Here is a 24,531-nt window from a genome sequence, read left to right as displayed (position 1 = left end):
AGTTCCAAGCATCTCTCTCGGCAACAGGCCCACCAATATGGTGTAAGCCAAAGTATGATTATGTGCATCCTGCATGACAATCGCTACTATTGCCTTCACCTGCAATGTGTGCAAGGATTATGAGTAGTGGATTTCCCTCTATGCGAAAGAATATGTCGATGCCTTTTGCAGTAGACCATCACAATGATGGGATTTCTGTCATCAGTCCTCTTTACCGACGAAGCAACCGTTGTCAGAGCTGACATCATAAACCTGCGTAATCGTCATCTGCGGGCTGCAGAGGATCAAATGGTTCAAATGGCTGTGAGCGCTATGGGACTTAACTGCTGAAGTCATCAGTCCCCTAGAACTTAGCGCTACTTAAACCTAACTAATCTAAGGACATCACACACATCCATGTCCGAGGCAGGATTCGAAGCTGCGAGCGTAGCGGTCGCGCGGTTCCAGACTGTAGCGCCTAGAACCTCTCGGCCACACCGGCCGGCTGCATAGGATCTTCGCGAATAGCTGAGGCGTTTGATCAGCATCAGTTCAGCATCTAAGTGTATGCAGAGATTTCTGACGACCGCATATATGGATCGGCTATTATTCCACAGCGCCCGGCGGAGGAATGTATCTGGACTTTCTGGGGAGTAGTCTGCCTGGGCTGCTTGAGTGTGGGCCTCTGGCAATACGACAGGTTATGTGGTTCCTGCACGACAGAGCATCACCCCACTTTCGCATTACAGTTCGCCGACACCTCAGCATTATCTTCCCCGGAGGTCAGATAGGACGCAGAGGCCCTGTAGCATGGTCTGCCAAATCACTGGACTTAAACCCCCAGGAAACTCGGAAAAGTGTTGTGTACACTGAACCAGTTACGGAAATACAGACCCTTCAACATCGTGTTCACGGCGCCTGTGACGCTATTAGGAAAGAGACCGGATCGTGCGAAAGAGTGCGGCAATCCATGATGCGGCGTGCGAACGGGTCCCTTGCATCCCTTCGAGGTCACTTTGAACATCTGTTGTGACGTGGGTCTGATGCAGCTCTCTACTGTCTTCCGGGACGATTTGTTGTCGTTGCACGCACACCGTCCATTTTGGGACACAAGTTCAGAGGACCTTTTCTCCTCCATTTTCAGTCAGGAATCCATCCCTGCAGCTTGTCGGTTTCTTTAATGTTCCCCCTGTACTTGCGAGCTGCGCACAATGAGTAGAAGCCGAAGGAGTGGGGGAAGGGGGTCGAAGGCGCAGATGACACGTCGCTTACATGGAAAAGTATTTCGTAAGGCCTGTTTTACACGGAACGTCGATACGAACAAGAAAGTCGTCATCTACTGCAGGGCTCCACGTGACAGACGGTCCAGCTACAAAAAAGCAGTTACACGGTACATGCCTGTTTCGTCGTCTGCTCTAAGTGTCTGCTGTTTTTGCTGCCAACTTCCAGCAAGTGTACCGAACGGTTTAAATTACTTTTCGTGACTATCCAGTATTTTATGTCCTTTTGTAATGATTACTACAACTAATTGTATTTTAGACGGACTCAGTGGCCCTGTGTTTGGTTGTTTTCGTGTAGTTTATGTGAAACTAAGTAAAATACATGTGTAAGCAACCTCACTATAAAAATCTGGAAATCATGGACAAACCAATAGAAATGTTACTTTTCTGTCGCCAATGATAATTTACTGTATTAACTCACGTTCTTCTTCTCGGGAGAAGACACATTATGGTTGATGCGCGAGTGCTGTGCGAGAGAACAAGAACATATTTTTTAAGAGCAGTTTCAGACAGATCTGGATCACTGATTTTCATTCACTTCCTCATGCAAGCATCTTACTGTTTAAATACCATTGAATGCTTGTAGCAGGTGTTCCACGCGTTAACCATTCATGAGATGAACGAACTACAACTTTTCGTCGAGCAGGAGACACAATCCATAAAGAACCTTGCGCTGTTGTTTGCGCTTCCCACTCGGTCTCTGCGCGTATGAGAAGCACTTTCATACGCTTGAGAATAGGATGCATCTTATTCCATCTGACAGCGGTCGTACCACGGGGGTGAAAGCTATATGAGAGAAGAGGCAACAAGCAACGTAGTTCCTTCCAGACCACTACTATCACTAGCAGTCGATATGACAGGCATCTTACCCACATGGCTGTAACGGATCGTGCAGCCACGTCTCGATCCCTGAGTCAACAGATGGGGACGTTTGCAAGACAACAACCATCTGCACGAACAGTTCGACGACGTCTGCAGCAGCATGGACTATCAGTTCAGAGACCCTGGCTGTGGTTACTTTGACGCTGCATCACAGACAGGAGCGCCTGCGATGGTGTACTCAACGACAAACCTGGGTGCACGGTGGCAAAGCGTCATTTTTTTCGGATGAATCCAGGTTCAGTTTACAGCATCATGATGGTGGCATCCGTGTTTGACGACATCGCGGTCAACGCACATTTGAAGCGTGTATTCGTCATCGCCATACTGGCGTATCACCCGGCGTGATGGTATGGGGTGCCATTGGTTACACGTCTCGGTCACCTCTTGTTCGCACTGACGGCACTTTGAACAGCGGATGTTACATTTTAGATGTATTACGACCCGTGGCTCTACCATTCATTCGATCCCTGCGAAACCCTCCATTTCGGCAGGATAATGCGCGACCGCATGTTGCAGGTCTTGTACGGTACTTTCGACTGCTGCCCTGGCCAGAACATTCTCCAGATCTCTCACCGATTGAAAACGTCTAGCCAATGGTGGCCGAGCAACTGGCTCGTCACAATACGCCAGTGACTACTCTTCATGAACTGTGGTGTCGTGTTGAAGCTGAATGGGCAACTGTACCTGTACGCGCCACCCGAGCTCTGTTTGACTCAATGCCCAGGCGTATCAAGGCCGTTATTACTGCCAGAGGTGGTTGTTCTGGGTACTGATTTCTCATGATCTATGCACCCAAATTGCGTGAAAATGTAATTACATGTCAATTATAATATAATATATTTGTCCAATAAATACCCGTTTATCATCTGCATTTCTTCTTGGTGTAGCAATTTTTATGGCCAGTAGTGTCTAATTGTCAACCAACTGATCATGGCTACCGCAAAGTTAAGTAATAAATAGTTTATTTTGTACTCCTGCTAATTAATTGTGTTTTCCTGTTGTAGCTACCAAGCAGTCTTGGCATAGTAGAACCCACGTTTCCACCACCTTAGCTACCTCATATTTTCGACCTCATGTTGATGGACTAGATTATGGTGGAAGATCGAGAGCCATCATATATGTTGATAGAAATCAATATAAGTGTGTTAGTTTGAAAGTCTATTCTTGACGTTTGCTCCTGACAGTTGCTGCTCAAGAAAACATCATCGGAGCAGCGACTGTGAGAAGCAAACGGCAAAAATAGACTTGAAAACTGACACACTTATATTGATTTCTATCAACATATAAAAGCTCCAGGATGTATTGCGCGTTATAAGAACTAGACGCAACACCTTAAACTGACAGTAAGTCGAAACAAGCTTGTAGTTTAAATAACTGAAGCTAAATAAAACTGTTGCAGCTAAATTGGACTACAAATATTCCTGAATAATAGGTTGTCACTGCTGTATTGCAATGTGCTACAGCTGTGTTTAAATTATTTTATTATTATACTAGCCAAAATAATTACATAGCACGGCAGAGAACTGAGGTAAGAAAAGTAAAAGCAAAAGAAAACCGGCAACGTACATAAGCTAAGATGGATGCAACCCGCAATTTTCATCCTCTTTTACTTCATGTCCATACGACTAGAGGCGCTGCTATCGGTCTGTGGTTCCCTCTTTTACCACGGGAGTTGCGCTGCTCCATTGTTGATGTTGTGTGGATCGTGCAAGTGGTATGGGGTGCAGAAGCCGGCGGAACCGGTGCGTCACGGGTAATGTTTAAAGCTCGCACGTCCCGTGCAGAACGTGCTTCAGCGGCGGCGGTGCCTCGGTGTTGCAGACGGTGGTGCTGGAGGACGCGCAGAGCGGCCAGCCGCGGCAGTCGCAGCCGCAGTCGCAGGCGCAGGGCGCGGCGGAGCGCGGCTACACGTTCGACCGCGTGCTGGGCGAGCAGGCGACGCAGCAGCACGTGTTCGAGGCGACGGTGGCGCCGCTGGTGGGCGACGTGCTGCGCGGCTACCACGCCGCCGTGTTCGCGTACGGCGCCACCGGCTCCGGCAAGACGCACACCATGCTGGGCCGGCCGGCCAGCCCCGGCATCATGGTGCGCGCGCTCGACCAGCTCTTCCAGGGCGTCGCCAGGGACCCCGCCTACTCCGTGAGTACCCTTCGCGGGCCCGTCGCACTCAGCGCATCTGTTTCTGTTTCTCATTATGCTGCCTGAATGTGCAGCACGAATGCCAAATGTGGTTCTGCTGTAAAGGAGACCGCATGTAGGACACTAGGGCGACCCATTTTTGAGTACTGTTCGAGTGTTTGGGATATGCGCCATGTCGGATTACAGGAACACCTTGAAGCAGTTCAGAGGCGCGCTGCTAAATTTGTTACCGGTAGGTTAGGGAAAAAAACCGCATGTGTTACAGGGATAATTCTGGAACTCTGATGGAAGTTACTGGAGGGAAGGCAATATTCTTTTCGATGGCAGTATTGAGAAAATTTAGAGAACCAGTTGGTTGGTTGCTTGGTTTAAAAAGGGGGTGGGGAGAGACCAAACTGCTACGTCATCGGTCTCTCGTTCCGATTAAAACAATTCCACAAGGGTTGAAGTAAAATAATAGAGACATACAAAACACAACTGGAAGAAAGGAGAAAACCACAAGAATGACAGAAGGGCAACAAACACTTAACTGGACAAAATCGGACAAGAAAACCACGGAGAGATGCAATAAACATGTAGAAGAGATCAAAATAAGGGAGTAGATTACCATGGCTGGCTGACCATGAGAATAAAAAGGAGAAGCCAGCCACTCTGCAACACATTAAAACCTCCACCATAAAAGCACTAGGGTGGAGGACACACACAGAGACAAAGGACATGCACTAAAACTTAGATCAAATGATAAAACCCAACCTCACGAATAAAACGTAAAGTTAAAGCTGTTGTTGAGGCACTGTCGCCCAACACCGAAGGTAGGGTGCTGGGAAAGTTGGAAGTCTGCAACAGAGTGGCTAAAAGTGGGCAGTCCAGCAAGAGGTGGACAACCGTTTTTTGTGAGCCACAGTGACAACGAGGTAGGTCCTTGCGATGGAGGAGGTAACCATGCATTAGTCACGTATGGCCAATGCAGAGCTGGCAGAGGACAACTGATTCCCTTTGAGAGGACTGCATGGGAGACTTCTACACATTTGTAGTCTCCTTAACGACATGCAGTTTGTTGTGCGTAGTGCTATGCCATTCCATCTCCCAAAGCCTAAAAAACCCCGTGGCATAAGACAGAACGCAGGTCAGTTTCGCAGATCCCCATCTCCATAAGCGGTTTCTGCATAGTCTGTTTGGCCAGTCTGTCGGCAAGTTCGTTGCCTGGGATTCCGACATGTCCTAGGGTCCACACAAACATCACTGAACGACGGGACCACTCCAGAGCACAGAAGGACTCCTGAATGAACGCTACCTAAGAATGGCGGGGGTAGCACTGATTGATAGTTTGTAGGCTGCTCAAGGAGTCTGTACACAGGAGAAATGACTCACCAGGGCATGAGGGGATATGCTCAAGAGCATGAGGTATGGCCAGCTCTACTGTGAAAACACTGCAGCCATCTGGCAAGGAGTGCTGTTCAGTATGTCCTCCATGAACATACGCAAGGCCTACGTGACCATCAGCCATTCAGCCTTCGGTGTAAACCACTTCATGGCCCCGGTACACGTCCAGAATCGAGAGTGATAGCGTAGAGCCGCAGCGTTAACGGAGTTCTTAGAGCCATGGTACAGAAGAATCTACAGCCTAGGTGTACATCGTGGAGGTGTACGTGAATGGACCTCGAGGAGAGGTGGTAACGGGAAGGACTCCTGACAGAAGGGACCAGATGCGAACCATAGTCATAAGCCCTGACCTATTTACGAGTTCCTAACCAGGAGCGAATTTTATTATATCATTTGTGTGCTTTAACAGTTTAGTTTCTTGTGTTTCTGAGTGTAAATTTAATGTCTACAGCCACAGTTCTTGCCTTTTCGTTTGTGTCTGAAAGTAAACCGATTTTGTGACATATTAAAAGTCGCTAATCAGGGGCGAATTATTTGTTTTCACCTGAGTGCTTCAGTAGTTAGGCTTTTGAAGCTCTGCGAACTATTAGACACAGTTCCTGCGTTTTCGTCAGGGTCTACAGTAGAGTTGCGCAGCACGTGCCGATAGTCAGTTTATCTGCATAGGTTAATTTTCAACGGTCTTTAGTATGGGAAGGGACTGCGATTGTTGTGTGCGGATGCGAGCCGAGTTGGTGACACTTCGTTCTCAGCTTCAGGCTGTGATGGCTTCGGTTACACAGCTTGAGGCTGCAGTGGATGGACACCACTGTTGTGAGCCGGCCGTGGGGATACAACGGACGTCCAGCACGTCCGAGTCCTCCGATCGGTCCTCGCCAGTAGCCAAACCAGTTACTGCTAGCACTGAGGTTGACCCCTCACCTGTGGTCGAGTGGGAGGTCGCCCCAGGGCGAAGCAGGCGGCAAAGACTTCCCAGGCGGCCGCAAGTAAGGCCTGCCCGGTTTGTCCGACAAACAGGTTCCAGGTGCTGTCTGTGGCTGACACAGTCCCTGAGCCAGATGCTGTTGCCTGTCCTGTTTCAGAGGAAACCACTCAGCCAGCAAGATCCGGGAAATCACAGAGGGTGGGATTATTGCTAGTTGGGAGCTCCAACGTTAGGCGCGTTATGGGGCCTCTTAGGGACTTGGGTGACAAGAAGGATAAGAAAACCAATGTGCACTCCGTGTGCATACTGGATGGAATCATTCCAGATGTGGAAAGGGTCCTGCCGGATGCCATGACGAGCAGAGGGTATAGCCAACTGCAGGTGGTTGCTCACGTCGGTACCAATGATGTGTATCACTTTGGATCAGAAGAGATTCTCTCTGGTTTTGAGCGGCTAACAGAAGTGGTAAAGGCTGCCAGCCTTGCTTCCAAGATCAAAGCAGAGATGACCATTTGCAATAGTCGACAGGACCGATCGCGGACCTCTGGTACAGAGCCGAGTAGAGGGTCTAAATCAGAGGCTCAGACGGTTCTGCGTGTAGGCTCCAGATTCCTCGACTTGCGCCAAAGGGTGGTTGGGTTTCGGGTTCCGCTGAATAGGTCAGCTGTCCACTATACGCAGTAGGCGGCTACACGGGTAGCAGGGGCTGTGTGACGTGGACTGGGAGGTTTTTTAGGTTAGAGGGTCTCGGGAAAACACAATAAGGGCTTCAGTCACAAAGGTTGCAGGCCGAACACAGGAAGAACGTAGATACAGGAACCATTGGTATAATAGTTGTAAATTTTCGTAGCTGTGTTGTAAAAGTACCAGAGCTCCAAGCGCTAAATAGAAAGCACTGATATCTTTATAGGCACTGAAAATTGGCTGATATAAAAGCTGGCGGATATAAACTCATCCGAAATTTTTGCGAAGAACCTAACAGTGTTCCGAAAGGATAGGCTAAACACGGTTGGCGGTGGCGTGTTTGTTGCTGTCAGAAGTAGTTTAACTTGTCGAGAAATTAAAATAGATGCTTCCTGTGAGTTAGTATGGGCAGAGGTCATTGTTGACAACCGGAATAAAATAATTGGATCCATTTACCGACCTCCCAATTCAGATGATACAGTTGCTGAAAGGTTCAAAGAAAACTTGGGTCTGATTTCAAACACGTACCCGACTCATACCATAATAGTTGGTTGTGACTTTAATTTACCCTCGATATGTTGGCGAAAATACATGTTTAATTCCGGAGGTACGCATGAAATATCATCCGAAATCGTGCTAAACGCATTCTCTGAAAATTATTTCGAGCAATTAGTACATGAGCCCACGCGAATAGTAAACGGTTGTGAAAACACACTTGACCTCTTAGCAACAAATAATCCTGAGTTAATAACGAGTATCAAAACTGTTACAGGGATTAGTGAACACAGTGTTGTCGTAGCGAGACTGAATATTGTAATCCCCAAATCCTCCAAAAATAAGCGAAAAATGTATCTATTCAAAAAAGCAGATAAAAATTCACATGACGTCTTCCTGAGAGACAATCTCCACTCATTACAAACTAATACTGTAAGTGTAGACCAGATGTGGCTTGAAGTCAAAGAAATAGTATCGGCAGCAATTGGAAGATTTATACCAAATAAATTAACAAACGACGGAGCTGAACGTCCTTGGTACACAAAACGGGTTAGAACATTGATGCAGAAACAACGAAACAAACATGCCAAATTTAAACAGACGCAATATCCCCAAGTTTGACGATCTTTTACAAAGCTCGAAATTTAGCGCGGACTTCAACGCGAGATGCCAATAACAGTTTCCACAACGAAACTTTGTCTCGAAACCTTGCAGAAAATCCAAAGAGGTTCTGGTCGTATGTGAAGTATGTTAGCGGCAAGAAACAATTAATGCCTTCTCTGCGCGATAGCAATGGAGATAATGTCGAAGACAGTACTGCCAAAGCAGAAGTAGTAAACACAGCCTTCCCAAATGCCTTCACAAAAGAAGACGAAGTAAATGTTCCAGAATTCGAATCGAGAACTGCTGCCAACATGAGTATCGTAGAAGTAAATATCCTCGGAGTAGTGAAGCAACTTAAATCACTTAATAAAAGCAAGTCTTCTGGTCCAGACTGTATACCGATTACATACCTTTGGGAGTACGCTGATGCATTAGCTCCATACTTAACAATCAGGAACCGTATCCAAAGACTGGAAAGTTGTACAGGTCACATCAATATTCAAGAAAGTTAGTAGGAGTAATCCACTAAATTACAGGCCCATATCGTTAACGTCGGTATGCAGCAGGATTTTGGAACATATTTTGTGTTCACACATTATGAATTACCTCGAAGAAAACGGTCTATTGACACGCAGTCAACATGGGTTTGGAAAACATCGGTCTTGTGAAACATAACTAGCTCTTCATTCGCGTGAATTGTTGAGTGCTATTGACAAGGGATTTCAGATCGATTCCGTATTTTTGGATTTCCGGAAGGCTTTTGGCACTGTACCACACTAGCGGCCTGTAGTGAAATTGCGTGCTTATGGAATATCGTCTCAGTTATGTGACTGGATTTGTGATTTCCCGTCAGAAAGGTAGTAATTGACGGAAAGTCATCGACTAAAACAGAAGTGATTTCTGGCGTTCCACAAGGTAGTGTTGTAGGCCCTTAGCTGTTCCTTAACTATATAAACGATTTGGGAGACAATCTGAGCAGCCGTCTTAGGTTGTTTACAGATGACGCTGTCGTTTATCGACTAATAAAGTCATCATAAGATCGAAAACAAATGTGTTGTTGTTGTTGTGGTCTTCAGTCCTGAGACTGGTTTGATGCAGCTCTCCATGCTACTCTATCCTGTGCAAGCTTTTTCATCTCCCAGTACCTACTGCAACCTACATCCTTCTGAATCTGCTTAGTGTATTCATCTCTTGGTCTCCCTCTACGATTTTTACCCTCCACGCTGCCCTCCAATACTAAATTGGTGATCCCTTGATGCCTCAGAACATGTCCTACCAACCGATCCCTTCTTCTGGTCAAGTTGTGCCACAAACTTCTCTTCTCCCCAATCCTATTCAATACTTCCTCATTAGTTATGTGATCTACCCATCTAATCTTCAGCATTCTTCTGTAGCACCACATTTCGAAAGCTTCTATTCTCTTCTTGTCCAAACTATTTATCGTCCATGTTTCACTTCCATACATGGCTACACTCCATACGAATACTTTCAGAAATGGCTTCCTGACACTTAAATCAATACTGGATGTTAACAAATTTCTCTTCTTCAGAAACGCTTTCCTTGCCATTGCCAGCCTACATTTTATATCCTCTCTACTTCGACCATCATCAGTTATTTTGCTCCCCAAATAGCAAAACTCCTTTACTACTTTAAGTGCCTCATTTCCTAATCTAATTCCCTCAGCATCACCCGACTTAATTAGACTACATTCCATTATCCTTGTTTTGCTTTTGTTGATGTTCATCTTATATCCTCCTTTCAAGACACTGTCCATTCCATTCAACTGCTCTTCCAAGTCCTTTGCTGTCTCTGACAGAATTACAATGTCATCGGCGAACCTCAAAGTTTTTATTTCTTCTCCATGAATTTTAATACCTACTCCGAATTTTTCTTTTGTTTCCTTTACTGCTTGCTCAATATACAGATTGAACAACATCGGGGACAGGCTACAACCCTGTCTTACTCCCTTCCCAACCACTGCTTCCCTTTCATGTCCCTCGACTCTTATAACTGCCATCTGGTTTCTGTACAAATTATAAATAGCCTTTCGCTCCCTGTATTTTACCCCTGCCACCTTTAGAATTTGAAAGAGAGTATTCCAGTCAACATTGTCAAAAGCTTTCTCTAAGTCTACAAATGCTAGAAACGTAGGTTTGCCTTTCCTTAATCTTTCTTCTAAGATAAGTCGTAAGGTCAGTATTGCCTCACGTGTTCCAGTGTTTCTACGGAATCCAAACTGATCTTCCCCGAGGTTGGCTTCTACTAGTTTTTCCATTCGTCTGTAAAGAATTCGTGTTAGTATTTTGCAGCTGTGACTTATTAAGCTGATAGTTCGGTAATTTTCACATCTGTCAACACCTGCTTTCTTTGGGATTGGAATTATTATATTCTTCTTGAAGTCTGAGGGTATTTCGCCTGTTTCATACATCTTGCTCACCAGATGGTAGAGTTTTGTCAGGACTGGCTCTCCCACGGCCGTCAGTAGTTCCAATGGAATATTGTCTACTCCGGGGGCCTTGTTTCGACTCAGGTCTTTCAGTGCTCTGTCAAACTCTTCACGCAGTATCATATCTCCCATTTCATCTTCATCTACATCCTCTTCCATTTCCATAATATTGTCCTCAAGTACATCGCCCTTGTATAGACCCTCTATATACTCCTTCCACCTTTCTGCTTTCCCTTCTTTGCTTAGAATTGGGTTTCCATCTGAGCTCTTGATATTCATACAAGTCGTTCTCTTATCTCCAAAGGTCTCTTTAGTTTTCCTGTAGGCGGTATCTATCTTACCCCTAGTGAGATAGGCCTCTACATCCTTACATTTGTCCTCTAGCCATGCCTGCTTAGCCATTTTGCACTTCCTGTCGATCTCATTTTTGAGACGTTTGTATTCCTTTTTGCCTGTTTCACTTGCTGCATTTTTATATTTTCTCCTTTCATCAATTAAATTCAATATTTCTTCTGTTACCCAAGGATTTCTACTAGCCCTCGTCTTTTTACCTACTTGATCCTCTGCTGCCTTCACTACTTCATCCCTCAAAGCTACCCATTCTTCTTCTACTGTATTTATTTCCCCCATTCCTGTCAATTGCTCCCTTATGCTCTCCCTGAATCTCTGTACAACCTCTGGTTCTTTTAGTTTATCCAGGTCCCATCTCCTTAAATTCCCACCTTTTTGCAGTTTCTTCAGTTTTAATCTACAGGTCATAACCAATAGATTGTGGTCAGAGTCCACATCTGCCCCTGGAAATGTCTTACAATTTAAAACCTGGTTCCTAAATCTCTGTCTTACCATTATATAATCTATCTGATACCTTTTAGTATCTCCAGGGTTCTTCCATGTATACAACCTTCTTTCATGATTCTTAAACCAAGTGTTAGTTATGATTATGTTGTGCTCTGTGCAAAATTCGACCAGGCGGCTTCCTCTTTCATTTCTGTCCCCCAATCCATATTCACCTACTATGTTTCCTTCTCTCCCTTTTCCTACACTCGAATTCCAGTCACCCATGACTATTAAATTTTCGTCTCCCTTCACAATCTGAATAATTTCTTTTATTTCATCATACATTTCTTCAATTTCTTCGTCATCTGCAGAGCTAGTTGGCATATAAACTTGTACTACTGTAGTAGGTGTGGGCTTCGTATCTATCTTGGCCACAATAATGCGTTCACTATGCTGTTTGTAGTAGCTTACCCGCATTCCTATTTTCCTATTCATTATTAAACCTACTCCTGCATTACCCCTATTTGAGTTTGTGTTTATAACCCTGTAGTCACCTGACCAGAAGTCTTGTTCCTCCTGCCACCGAACTTCACTAATTCCCACTATATCTAACTTCAACCTATCCATTTCCCTTTTTAAATTTTCTAACCTACCTGCCCGATTAAGGGATCTGACATTCCACGCTCCGATCCGTAGAACGCCAGTTTTCTTTCTCCTGATAACGACATCCTCTTGAGTAGTCCCCGCCCGGAGATCCGAATGGGGGACTATTTTACCTCCGGAATATTTTACCCAAGAGGACGCCATCATCATGTAATCATACAGTAAAGCTGCATGCCCTCGGGAAAAATTACGGCTGTAGTCTCCCCTTGCTTTCAGCCGTTCGCAGTACCAGCACAGCAAGGCCGTTTTGGTTATTGTTACAAGGCCAGATCAGTCAATCATCCAGACTGTTGCCCTTGCAACTACTGAAAAGGCTGCTGCCCCTCTTCAGGAACCACACGTTTGTCTGGCCTCTCAACAGATACCCCTCCGTTGTGGTTGCACCTACGGTACGGCTATCTGTATCGCTGAGGCACGCAAGCCTCCCCACCAACGGCAAGGTCCATGGTTCATGGGGGAGGCGAAAACAAATAGCAAAAGGATTTAGAAAAGATATCTGAATGGTGCGGAAATTGGCAGTTGACCCTAAATAACGAAAAGTGTGAGGTCATCCACGTGAGTGCTAAAACGAATTCGTTAAACCTCCGTTACTCGATAAATCAGTCTAATCTAAAAGCCGTAAATTCAACTAAATACCTAGTTATTACAATTACGAACTACATATATTGGAAGAAACAAATAGAAAACGTTGTGGGAAGGCTAACCAAAGACTGCGTTTTATTGCCAGGACACTTAGAAAATGTAACAGATCTACTAAGGAGACTGCCTACACTACTCTTGTCCGTCCGCTTTTAGAATACTGCTGCGCGGTGTGGGATCCTTACCAGATAGGACTGACGGAGTACATCGAAAAAGTTCAAAGAAGGGCAGCGCGTTTTGTATTATCGGGAAATGTGGGAGAGAGCGCCACAGAAGTGACACAGAATTTGGGTTAGACATCATAAAAAGAATGGCGTTTTTCGTTGCGACGGAATCTTCTCACGAAATTCCAATCAACAACTTCCTCTTCCGGTTGCGAAAATATTTTGTTGACACCGACCTACATAGGTAGAAACAATCACCACGATAAAATAAGGGAAATCAGAGCTTGTAAGGAAAGATATAGGTTGTCGTTCTTTCCGCACGCTGCACGAGATTGGAATAATTAGAGAATTGTGAAGGTAGTTCGATGAACTCTCTGCCAGGCACTTAAATGTGTTTTGCAGAGTATCCATGTTGATGTAGATGTAGATACAGGAGATGAACTGCCATGATTGGGAAAAGGAGACAGTAATTCAAATGCACAGGAGAACTACGAATGTGTGCAACGTAACTGGCGAGCAGTTGTGCATTCCTAACCTTCAATGGAGGGACTCCTACCTCCACCAGGACACTGGTCACCGGACTCGTTCTAAAAGCTACCATCGCTAGGTGAACACCACAGTGGTACACTGGATCGAGTATATCCAATGCTGAGGGCGCCGCCGAATCATAAACCAGACTTCCATAATCAAGGCGGGATTGAACAAAGGCTCTGTAGAGCTGCAGCAACGTCGAGCGATCTGCTCGCCAGTTGGTGTTGCTCTGCCAGCGGAGGGCATTCAGGTGATGCAAGCACTTCCGCTTAAGCTGACTAGGGTGAGGCAGCCAATTCAATCAGGCGTCGAAAACCAGTCCTAAGAATCGATATGTCTCCACTACGGTGAGTGGATCGTCATTAAGGTAAAGTTCTGGTTCTGGATGAACAGTGCGACGCCAACAGAAATGCATAACATACGACTTCATGGCTGAAAACTGGAAGCCGTGGGCTAGAGGCCATGACTGGGCCTTGTGAATGGCTCCCTGTAGGCACCGCTCAGCAACACCGGTACTGGAGGAGCAGTACAAAACGCAGAATTCTTCCGCATACACAGAAAGCGAGACAGACGGCCCTACAGCTGCTGCTAGACCGTTAATAGATACTAAAAATAGAGGGTCACTGAATACGGAGCCTTGCGGAATGCCATTCTCCTGAATATTGGGGGAACTATGGGAGGCACAGACTTTGACATGGAAAGTATGGAGCGACAGCAAGTTTTAATTAAAATTGGGAGTGGGGGCCTGGAGACCCTACTCATACAATGTGACAAGGATATGATGTCGACAGGTCATGTAGTATGCTTTATGTATGTCAAGAAAGGTGGTAACCAGCTGTTGTCTGGAAAAGGCTGTACAGATGGGAGACTCGAAGGACACAAGATTGTCAGTGGTAGGGCGACCCTTTCGGAAGCCTCCCTGACATGGAGCCAGTAGGCCACGTGACTCCAGGACCCAACCCAATGGCCGACACACTATATGTTCCAGCAGCTTACAAAGAGAGTTGGTGAGGCTGATGGGCTGGTAACTGTCCACATCAAGTGAGTTTTGATCGGGTTTGAGCACCTGAATGACGGTGCCCTCCCGCGACTGCGACGGAAAGATGCCATCACACCAGATCGAGTTGAAGATGACGAAGAGAAGTCGCTTGTAGTCAGACAAGAGATGCTTAAACATCTGACTTTGGATCCAATCCGGCCGAGGAGCTGTGTAAATGGAGCATTATAGAGTTTACTGTGGTGTGTAGTGAACGAGAGGACTTTCCTTTCCATCCACCCTTTGAAGGTACGAAAGGCTGGGGGGGGGGGGGGGGGTAGTTCTCCGATGCAGAGACTCAAGCATAGTGCTCAGGAAAGTGCTCGGCAATCGCCAATCGCGTTTGCGCCGGTGGATAACACGCTATTGATGTTAATGCCAGGGATACTTGTTGGGGTCTGGTACCCAAAAAGACGTCTGATCTTCGTCCAGACTTGGGAAGGTGACGTGTGGCACCCAATGGTCGACACATACCTCTCCCAACCCTCCTGTTACCGTCGTTTTATAAGCTGGCGAACTAGGGCACGGAACCACTTAAGGGCTGTTAGGTGCTCTAGGGAAGGGTGCTGCTTATGTCGCTGGAGATCGCCGACGCCCTTTGCCTTTAATTGCTTCAGCGACTTCTGGCGACCGCCAACGGCTGTTAGGTGCTCTAGGGAAGGGTGCTGCTTATGTCGCTGGAGATCGCCGACGCCCTTTGCCTTTAATTGCTTCAGCGACTTCTGGCGACCGCCAACGGACTCTCTTTCGCAAGGGGCACCCTAAAGAACGAGGGATCGCGTTTACCGCCGCAGAAACGATCGTTGTAGTGACCTGCTCAACGATAACATCGATGGCACCACGTTGTTGGGGTCTGGTACCCAAAAAGACGTCTGATCTTCGTCCAGACTTGGGAAGGTGACGTGTGGCACCCAATGGTCGACACATACCTCTCCCAACACTCCTGTTACCGTCGTTTTATAAGCTGGCGAACTAGGGCACGGAGCCACTTAAGGGCTGTTAGGTGCTGTAGGGAAGGGTGCTGCTTATGTCGCTGTAGAGCTCGCCGACGCCCTTTGCCTTTAATTGCTTCAGCGACTTCTGGCGACCGCCAACGGACTCTCTTTCGCAAGGGGCACCCTAAAGAACGAGGGATCGCGTTTACCGCCGCAGAAACGATCGTTGTAGTGACCTGCTCAACGATAACATTGATGGCACCGCGTGGGGGAGATTCAGCGGTGACGGAAGAGGTGAAGGCTTCCCAGTCTGTCTTTTTTAAAGCCCATCTGGGTAGGCGTCCATGGACACGACTCCAGGGGAGTGGCAGGAAGATGGAGAAGTGGTCACTATCACACAGGTCGTCATGTGATCTCCAGTGGATAGATGGGAGAAGGCTAGGACTGCAAACCGAGAGATCAATGGCCGAATATGTGCCATCTGCCACACAGTGTGTGGGGGCACCTGTATTTGAGAGGCAGAGGTCGAGATGTGACAGTTAATTTTCGACCTCCCTACATCGGCCAGTAAGCATCGCACCACCCCACAAGAGGTTATGCGTGTTACAATATCCCAAAAGTAGGAAAGGTTTAGGAAGCTGATCAATCAGTGCAGCCAATACGTTCAGGGGTACTGCACCATCTGGAGTAAGATATATATTGCAGACAGTTATTTCCTGTGTCGTCCTCGTCCTGACAGCCACAGCTCCAAGAAGGGTTTGAAGGGGCACAGGTTCACTACATACTTCCAGTTGCCATAGCTCATCCAGGTGGTGGAAAAAACCGCCGCAGTTCCACTGGAGGATTACGTGATCTGATCGTGAAACTGGGAAGGCATGAAACACTTAATGAGGCAGTCTACGCCTCAGGCTCACTTGCTCGCACCAGATGAATACCTGTGCGATCGACATCTATTGTGTCTGAGGGCCCAGCAAGGTCTAGGTCCTCAGCAGACGCCAGAATCTCCACCTCATCTTCAGCCACAGAACTTGCAGGTAGTGGCAGTGTGGGTGCCACCGCAGTGCCTTGGCTCTTGGGGGTCTTTTTCGTAACAGGTTTCTCTCGCTGGTCCTTAGGTTTGTCTGGCTGGGAGGGTTTCACTGATTTAGTCTCAGGGTCTGAGGAGGTCCGTGAAGCCCTATGACCAGCTGCCTATGGTTGCTTCAGCCACTGGCGGGTGTCAGCTTTGCCACTGGTAGGAACCTGGGAAGGGAGCGACCCAAGAGATCCATTCATGGCGAGAGGAGCCTAAGAAGACTTATGCTTCTCTGGCTGAGAAGTGGGGGCTGATGTCCACGATAGTTGAGGTGGGGGATGTTGCTCTTGAAGTAGGTTGTGCACGACCTAAAGCGAGGGAAGTGCCCCTCCCCCCCCCCCCCAATCAAGGGGGCAGGTGGAATGTGACAGCTGTGAGAGCCAACTGTATGCAGCAGAACGGAAGATGGTAGAACCGTTGTCATAGCGGCAATGTAGGTTGATGTCATATGCACTGGATGTAGTTTCTCTTATTTTCTCTTAGCCTCAGTGTTTGTCAGTCGGTCGAGGGTCTTGTGTTCCATTATTTTTCTTTCTTTCTGGAGAATCCTGCAGACTGGCGACCAAGGCGAATTGTGCTCTCTGCAGGTGACGGAGATTGGATGTGGCGCACAGGGAATACTGGGATGTGAAGGACGTCCACAATCTCGACAGGTGACTCTGGAAGCACAGCAAGAAGACATATGACCGAACTTTCAGCATTTAAAACACCGCGCCGTGGGAGGGATACGTGGCCTTACGTCACAGTGGTAGACCATCACCTTGACCTTCTCGGGTAATCTGTCACCCTCAAAGGCTAAGATAAAGGCACCGGCGGCAACATGATTATCCCTCGGACCCCGGAGGATGCGCCAGACGAAATGGGCACCTCGCCGTTCATCATTAGACTGCAAAAGAAGGTCCCTGTGAAATATGATACCCCGGACCATATTAAAGCTCTTATTGGGCGTGATAGAAACAGAAACATCTCGCAGCTTGTCACAGACGAATAGTGCCCATGACTGGGCAGAGGACGCTGGTTTGATCAAGACTGACCCTGACCGCATTTTGGACGAGACCTCCACCTCCTCAAACGTGTCCTCTACATGCTCTACAAAAAACTGAGGTTTTATTTCTTTAGGTCAGTACCGCCATTAAACTGTCTTTTATTTGCAGTTCTACATTACACGATCATGATTTCGTCTTTAAAGTGCCATAATCAAGTGTTTTAATGTTTACAGTGCCTAAGATGTCCTATTTAAAATAGAATATTAGACACATTGTCTAAGGATCAATGTGATAATGGCACTTTAAAGCCGAAATCATGATCGTGTGACGTAACACTGCAGATAAAAAGCATTCCAATGGTGGTACAGACCTTAAAGAAATATATTATTACTGTGGCCCCACATTATGAAAAAATTATTGAGGTTTCATTGACAAAAAAGTTTCCTCATTAACTCACATATATACGAAGTACTGGAGAGAATAAGCTTCACTGCCATCCTTAGCCTGGCGTTCCTTCCATGGTGTGGCCAGGGGGGAGGGGGGGACGATTTGGGGTCGTATTTCTTAACATTGAAGTTAGGCCTTGACTGTTTAGAGACTGCGGGTGTTTGAACACCAGCAAGAGATGACGTACTATGTTTCGTGGCGTGTCATCCAACCTGATGCCATCCACTCCGACCAGGGTCCCTCCCCCAATGAGCCACCCAGCCGCAGCAAAGGCCACCTGGCAGGATGGCCATTTCCAGGAGTCCCAATGCCTCAGGGTGACAGGCATCTACTCCTTGGAATACGTTGAGAGTTGACGGCGCAGGCATCAGCAGAGCTATCCCTGTGCGGTCAGTTGGCTACAACCAACAGGGTACATGGCGGCCCCACCACAACGCACAGGCTACCGTGCTGAATATCAGGCGCAAACGAGCTAAAAGTCCATTATCGTCAACAGCGCAGAAAGAGATACTGCCCAAAGGATGAAGGAAAATGCACCCAGGAGAGTGACCTCGCCCAACAGCTGGAGGATGAGACAGTTGATTGTGTGTGGGGTGTGTTGTGGTTGACAGGAGAGCCAACCCCGTTTTACTAAAGGAGGCCGAAATGCACGCGTTTTAGCTCACGCAGGCTGGCGTGAGGTCTGGAACAGGACAAGGAAATTAGAATTTAGAAAAACGGACGTAGCTGGTGGAATACTTAACTTTAACCCATTAATGATGAACGTCGGTCTTGACGGTACATGATTCACAATATGAATAGTAACTGATAATGGCGCCTTGCTAGGTCGTAGCAAATGACGTAGCTGAAGGCTATGCTAAACTATCGTCTCGGCAAATGAGAACGTAAGTAGGCAGTGAACCATCGCTAGCAAAGTCGTCTGTACAACTGGGGCGAGTGCTAGGAAGTCTCTCTCTAGACCTGCCGTGTGGCGGCGCTCGGTCTGCAATCACTGATAGTGGCGACACGCGGGTCCGACGTATACTAACGAACCGCGGCCGATTTAAAGGCTACCACCTAGCAAGTGTGGTGTCTGGCGGTGACACCACATTCCTCCCCCGCAAATCGGCGTACTGTTGTGGCATAAGGATTCCGCCCGCTGTGGGGAGGACCCCATGTTGACGTATGCGACGAGGTGGGGAGCCTAACAACAGGCGAGGCTGTGCCACCCGCACCCTGCCATCGGGACCGCGGGGAGGAGCTATGAAACGCCTGAAAACCTGCTCCAGGGTGCACGCCAACATGCGGTGTATGCGCCCGCAGAGAGACAGGAGGGGCCGAAGGGTCTACCTCCATCGGGCCGGAGCACCCGACGGGCGAAGACGACATATGGTCCGGAGCGGGCAAGAGTTCCATGTCGGAGGACAACTGGTCACGGGAAGCGATCGGCGGCGCGTGACCCAGGGAGGCGCCCGGCGGTTGCAGCGACACGTCCACTGCGGGCGTCGCCGGCGGAAGAACAGGCGGCTGCGGCGGCAGCGGTGGCGGCGGCGCGTCGCCATAGGGCAAAATGGAAGGCAGCGTCGGTAACACCTGGGGCTGAGGCGAGCCAGTCGATGGGTCCCCAGGGCGCTGACTGGACGGCACCGTCACTGAAAGCAGACGGCGAGCGGCAGATCCCGTGCGACGACAGAGGCGCAGCTGGTTGAGATGCCGGCGCACCTCACCAGAGGCCCCCAAAACCAGATACAAAGCGCGTCCGAGGCAGCGAAGAATGCGCCCTTCGAGCCAACGCCGTGAACCTCGATAGTGGCGATAGTAGACAATGTCGCCTGGAGCAAAAGCAGGTGTCTGCCGCTGCACAGGAACCTGATGCGGCGGATGTAGCAAAGACATCAAGGTTCGATGAGGGCGACCGTGGAGCAACTCAGCTGGTGAGCGACCATCTCGGGGCTGAGAGCGATACGAGGACAAAAAGAGCAATAACGCGTTCTCCAGAGAATGCGACTCTGTTAACTTCAACATCTGTGACTTGAAAGTCCTGACCAATCGTTCAGCAGCACCGTTTGACTGTGGCGAAAACGGCGCGGACGTCAGATGTTGAATACCATTGGCCTTGCAGAATGACTGAAATTCTGCGGACATGAATTGTGGGCCATTGTCAGAAACAATAGTCTGTGGAAGACCTTCAATGCAAAAGATAGCAGATAACGCTTGGATGGTGGCAGATGACGTCGTGGAAGACATCCGGACAACAAAAGGAAAATTACTGAATGAATCTACAACAACCAACCATCGAGCATTCCAGAATGAACCAGCAAAATCGATGTGTAAGCGTTGCCAAGGGGAAGTGGCTTTGGGCCATGCAAAGAATTTCCGCGGAGGTGCTGATTGTTCATATTCGTAATCGAGGCATCGATTCCGAACCAAGTACAGTGCTGACGAGCAAGTTGTTTCGTTCCCACTATACCCCAATGTCCGTGGTGGAGAAGCTGTAAGACAGAGGACTGTAACGAACGTGGGACCACGACCCTGGACTGATCATTATCAGAAAGCAACAGCAAAACACAACGTCGAACAAAAAGTCTCTCCTTGTGAGCAAAAAATCGGCGATCCAACGGGTCCCCCATCCGTGACTTTGACAAGGGTCATTGCGTAACAACAAAACGCAGAACGGTAGCAAGGACAGGGTCGGCAGCTGTGGCGGTAGCTACACGACGAAAATCAATCGGAAACGATTCGACCACGTCATCAGTTTCCGCATCAATGAACATGCAAGTAAGTTCGAAGGAATCGAATGTCCTATCCTCAGCAACAGGCAAGCGGGACAACGCATTGGCGTTTCCCTGCTTAGCAGTGGACCGATACAAGATATCGTAGCGGTACGGCGAGAGGAAAATAGACCAGCGAATGAATTTCTGCGCTGTACGTGGAGGTACAGGTTTGTTCGGATGGAAAAGCGATGTCAAAGGTTTTTGGTCTGTGATTATGGTAAAGTGAGGACCATACAAGAAATCATGAAACTTTGTAACACCAAATACGAGAGCCAATGCATCTTTCTCGATCTGTGTATAATTTCTTTGCGCAGCCAAGAGCAATTTGGACGCAAAGGCAATAGGGCGATCGTGCGATCCATCTTTGTGCGCAAGCACAGCACCGATCCCGAAATCCGATGCATCCACCATCAACAAAAGGGGCTTCTGGGGATCGAATGGCGTAAGGCAAGTATTGGAAAGCAATGTCGATTTCAACTGGCGAAAGGCGCGTTCGCATTCCGTCGGCCAGACGAACGGAACACCTTTACGGTGTAAGCGATGAAGCGGAGCTGAAATGGAAGAGGCGTGTGGAACTTATCAGTGATAATAGTAGATTTTTCCCAGCACACTCTGTAGCTGCTTCAAATTCTGCGGCGAAGGCAAGACTTGTATGGCACGGAGGTGCTTGGGACTGGGATGTATGCCTTGGGCATTGAGTACATGTCCCAGGTATGGCAAGTCACGAGCAAAAAACACACATTTTTCCTTCCGCAAGCGAAGACCATTTTGTCGCAAGATCTGAAATAATGTTCTGAGATTGGCTAAATGTTCTTCTTCCGTCTTTCTGGAGATCACAATATCGTCCAGATAGTTTGCTGCAGTAGGGACTGACGCACAAACAGTTTGTAGATATTGCTGAAACAATGCAGGGGCAGATGCACACCCGAATGGCAGTCGTTTGAATCGATACAAACAAAGATGCGTGTTAACCACCAAAACACGCTGGGATTCTTCGTCCATCGGTATTTGCAAGTACGCATCTGCTAGGTCCAACTTCAAAAAATATTTACCTGGGCACAGTTTGTGAAAAAGATCTTCCGGGTGGGGTAAAGGAAAAGTTGCAATCACTGGTTGCGGATTCACTGTTGCCATGAAGTCCACACAAAGTCTCAATTTTCCCGAAGGTTTTGGCAAAATTACTAAAGGTGATGCCCAGAGAGAAGCCTGCACACGTTCAATTACACCTTGTGATTCCAAATCGTGTAATGTTTATGCGACCTCATCTCGCAATGCATGGGGAACATTGTGCACTCTGAAAAATTTCAGTTGCGTGTTTACTTCCAGTTCAAAATGTGTTTTATAGTTCTTAGCGCAACCAAGGCCCGGTGCAAAAATGTCTGCAAATTCTTCACATAGACGAGAAACACTGTCGGAAGGCACAGTCTGGTTCAGTGATAGGACCTGATTTACTATAGACAAGTTAAACAACTGAAATAAATCGAAACCAAACAAGTTCACTGCAGAAGAAGAACGAAGGACATAAAATGACACAAGTTTTGTTTGTCCTTTGTATGTTGCAAAAAGGCTGCACCGTCCTAACACAGGGATACCTTGACCTGAATAACTAGTTAACTTCATTTGCGGCACGCAACGGAGGTGTGCCCAGCTGTTTTTACGTGTCTTGATTGATCAGTGAAACTGCAGCTCCGGTATCGAGCTGGAATGGTATCACTTTGCCGTTAATGTCCAAGTCTACAAACAGTTTACTGACCTGCTGACGACAAGAGCGACTGTCTCGTACAACGTGAAATGACACTGGTACATAATCACTTGCGACTTAATGGGATTTCCGGCGATGTCGACGCACACTATTTGTGGGACGAACACAGTCACTGTTAGAGAGAGTGGCACTGAGCGGAGTGGAATGAACTACATGAATTTCCATGGGCGAAGTTTCACGAGCCTGAGTATCCTCGGTTCGATTCGGCGTGAACCAAAGGGCCTGGAATGGTTGTGAGTTTTCGATCTGAGCTTTTTCTGGCAAACACTTTGAACATATCCTTTTTTATTACAGAAAAAGCAAATAGCTTGGCGTGAGAGGCAATTCTCACGCGAATGTCTAGTAGTGCACCGCGGGCATGATTTTAGCACTGCATTTGCTTGCCGGCGCGGCACACGTGGCTGAGAGCCTGGCGGCAGCAGCGCGGTCGGGCGCGAGGGCTGTTTACTGCTCCGTGCAGCTCGCCCGGTGGGTCGGTTAACCTGACACACGGCTGGTGAAGTTTCAAATGATTCCTGAGCAAAGTCAGGTGTGTCCTGCCGATTCAATATGTCCATCACTTGTTGAAGGGGGGATTGACTAGTTTCAAAATCTGTTCCCTTATATGAACATCAGAAACGTTCTGTGCAATTGCATCACGTACCATAGTATCTGAATAAGGGAGTCCCCATTGACACTCAAAAGCACAATCCCTAGTAAGGCCTTGCAAGGTTGCAACCCACTCAAAATTAGTCTGACCTGCCATATGTTTTGTACGAAAGAAGGTATACCTTTTCGCAACTACATTGACTGATTCTTTGAAATATGCATCTAATGCAGGCAAAATTTCTTCGTAGGACAGAGTTGCTACATCGCGTTAGGGAAATAATTTGACTATCACATGGTACGTGTTTATGCCGACCGAAGACGACAAAAAAGGCTGGCGCTCGTTACCTTGAATTCTGTAGGCGGCGAGATGGAATCCAAATTGGCGTGACTACTCCGTCCAGCTTTCCAGTGCAGCATCAAAAGGTCGAAAAGTTGGTGCAACTGCGTGTTGTGGCTGCATTAGCGGTGGAGCGGCTGCTGCCGCATCGTTTTGCATTGCACGTTGACCCTGGACGAGCTGTCCAAGGGCATCCAGTAAGGCCTGCGTCTGCTGATTCTGTAAGCGATAAAATTCGGACAGTACATCTGGAGATTGTGGCGAAGCCATTACACAAGTAAATCAGGGCAGTTTAGAGAAGAACGCGGTTTTGCCTCGTCGCCAATGTTGTGGTTGGCAGGAGAGCCAACCCCGTTTTACTAAAGGAGGCCGAAATGCACGCGTTTTAGCTCACTCAGGCTGGCGTGAGGTCTGGAACAGGACAAGGAAATTAGAATTTAGAAAAGCAGACGTAGCTGGTGAAATACTTAACTTTAATCCATTAATGATTAACGTCGGTCTTGACGGTACATGATCCACAATATGAATAGTAACTGATAATGGCGCCTTGCTAGGTCGTAGCAAATGACGTAGCTGAAGGCTATGCTAAACTATCGTCTCAGCAAATGAGAACGTAAGTAGGCAGTGAACCATCGCTAGCAAAGTCGGCTGTACAACTGGGGCGAGTGCTAGGAAGTCTCTCTCTAGACCTGCCGTGTGGCGGCGCTCGGTCTGCAATCACTGATAGTGGCGACACGCGGGTCCGACGTATACTAACGGACCGCGGCCGATTTAAAGGCTACCACCTAGCAAGTGTGGTGTCTGGCGGTGACACCACAGGGTGCACACAAGTTTTTAGATTAGATGACTCTCCATTCAATCCAGATAACGATAGCTGTAGTAAACCCAGAAGTATCAGAATAAGATCGAAAGAAATGCCTCTCGCAGCTGAGAGTGTGATTTTGGGGAAAATTTAAGTAATTTAAGTAATGGGAAATGGAGGTGGTGTATTTGTCGCAGTAGGCAAGAAACTCAAAGCTGCA

The 24,531-nt window shown here is 47.6% G+C and overlaps 1 protein-coding gene across 1 annotated transcript in view; it reads left to right on the top strand.

Moving 5' to 3' along the window:
* The first annotated feature begins 3,857 nt into the window (after positions 1-3,857).
* The window catches only part of LOC124775701 (kinesin-like protein KIF19), a 471,390-nt gene continuing 450,716 nt past the window's right edge, over positions 3,858-24,531 (top strand). Inside the window, exons 1-2 of the mRNA XM_047250529.1 lie at positions 3,858-3,883; positions 3,926-4,280. Coding sequence (XP_047106485.1) covers positions 3,858-3,883; positions 3,926-4,280 — 381 coding nt within the window. The remainder of the gene's footprint in view (positions 3,884-3,925; positions 4,281-24,531) is intronic.

The sequence above is a fragment of the Schistocerca piceifrons genome, chromosome 2 (genome assembly GCF_021461385.2).
Source record: "Schistocerca piceifrons isolate TAMUIC-IGC-003096 chromosome 2, iqSchPice1.1, whole genome shotgun sequence".
NCBI classification, from domain to species: domain Eukaryota; kingdom Metazoa; phylum Arthropoda; class Insecta; order Orthoptera; family Acrididae; genus Schistocerca; species Schistocerca piceifrons.
This window is presented reverse-complemented; position numbering and strand designations above follow the sequence as displayed.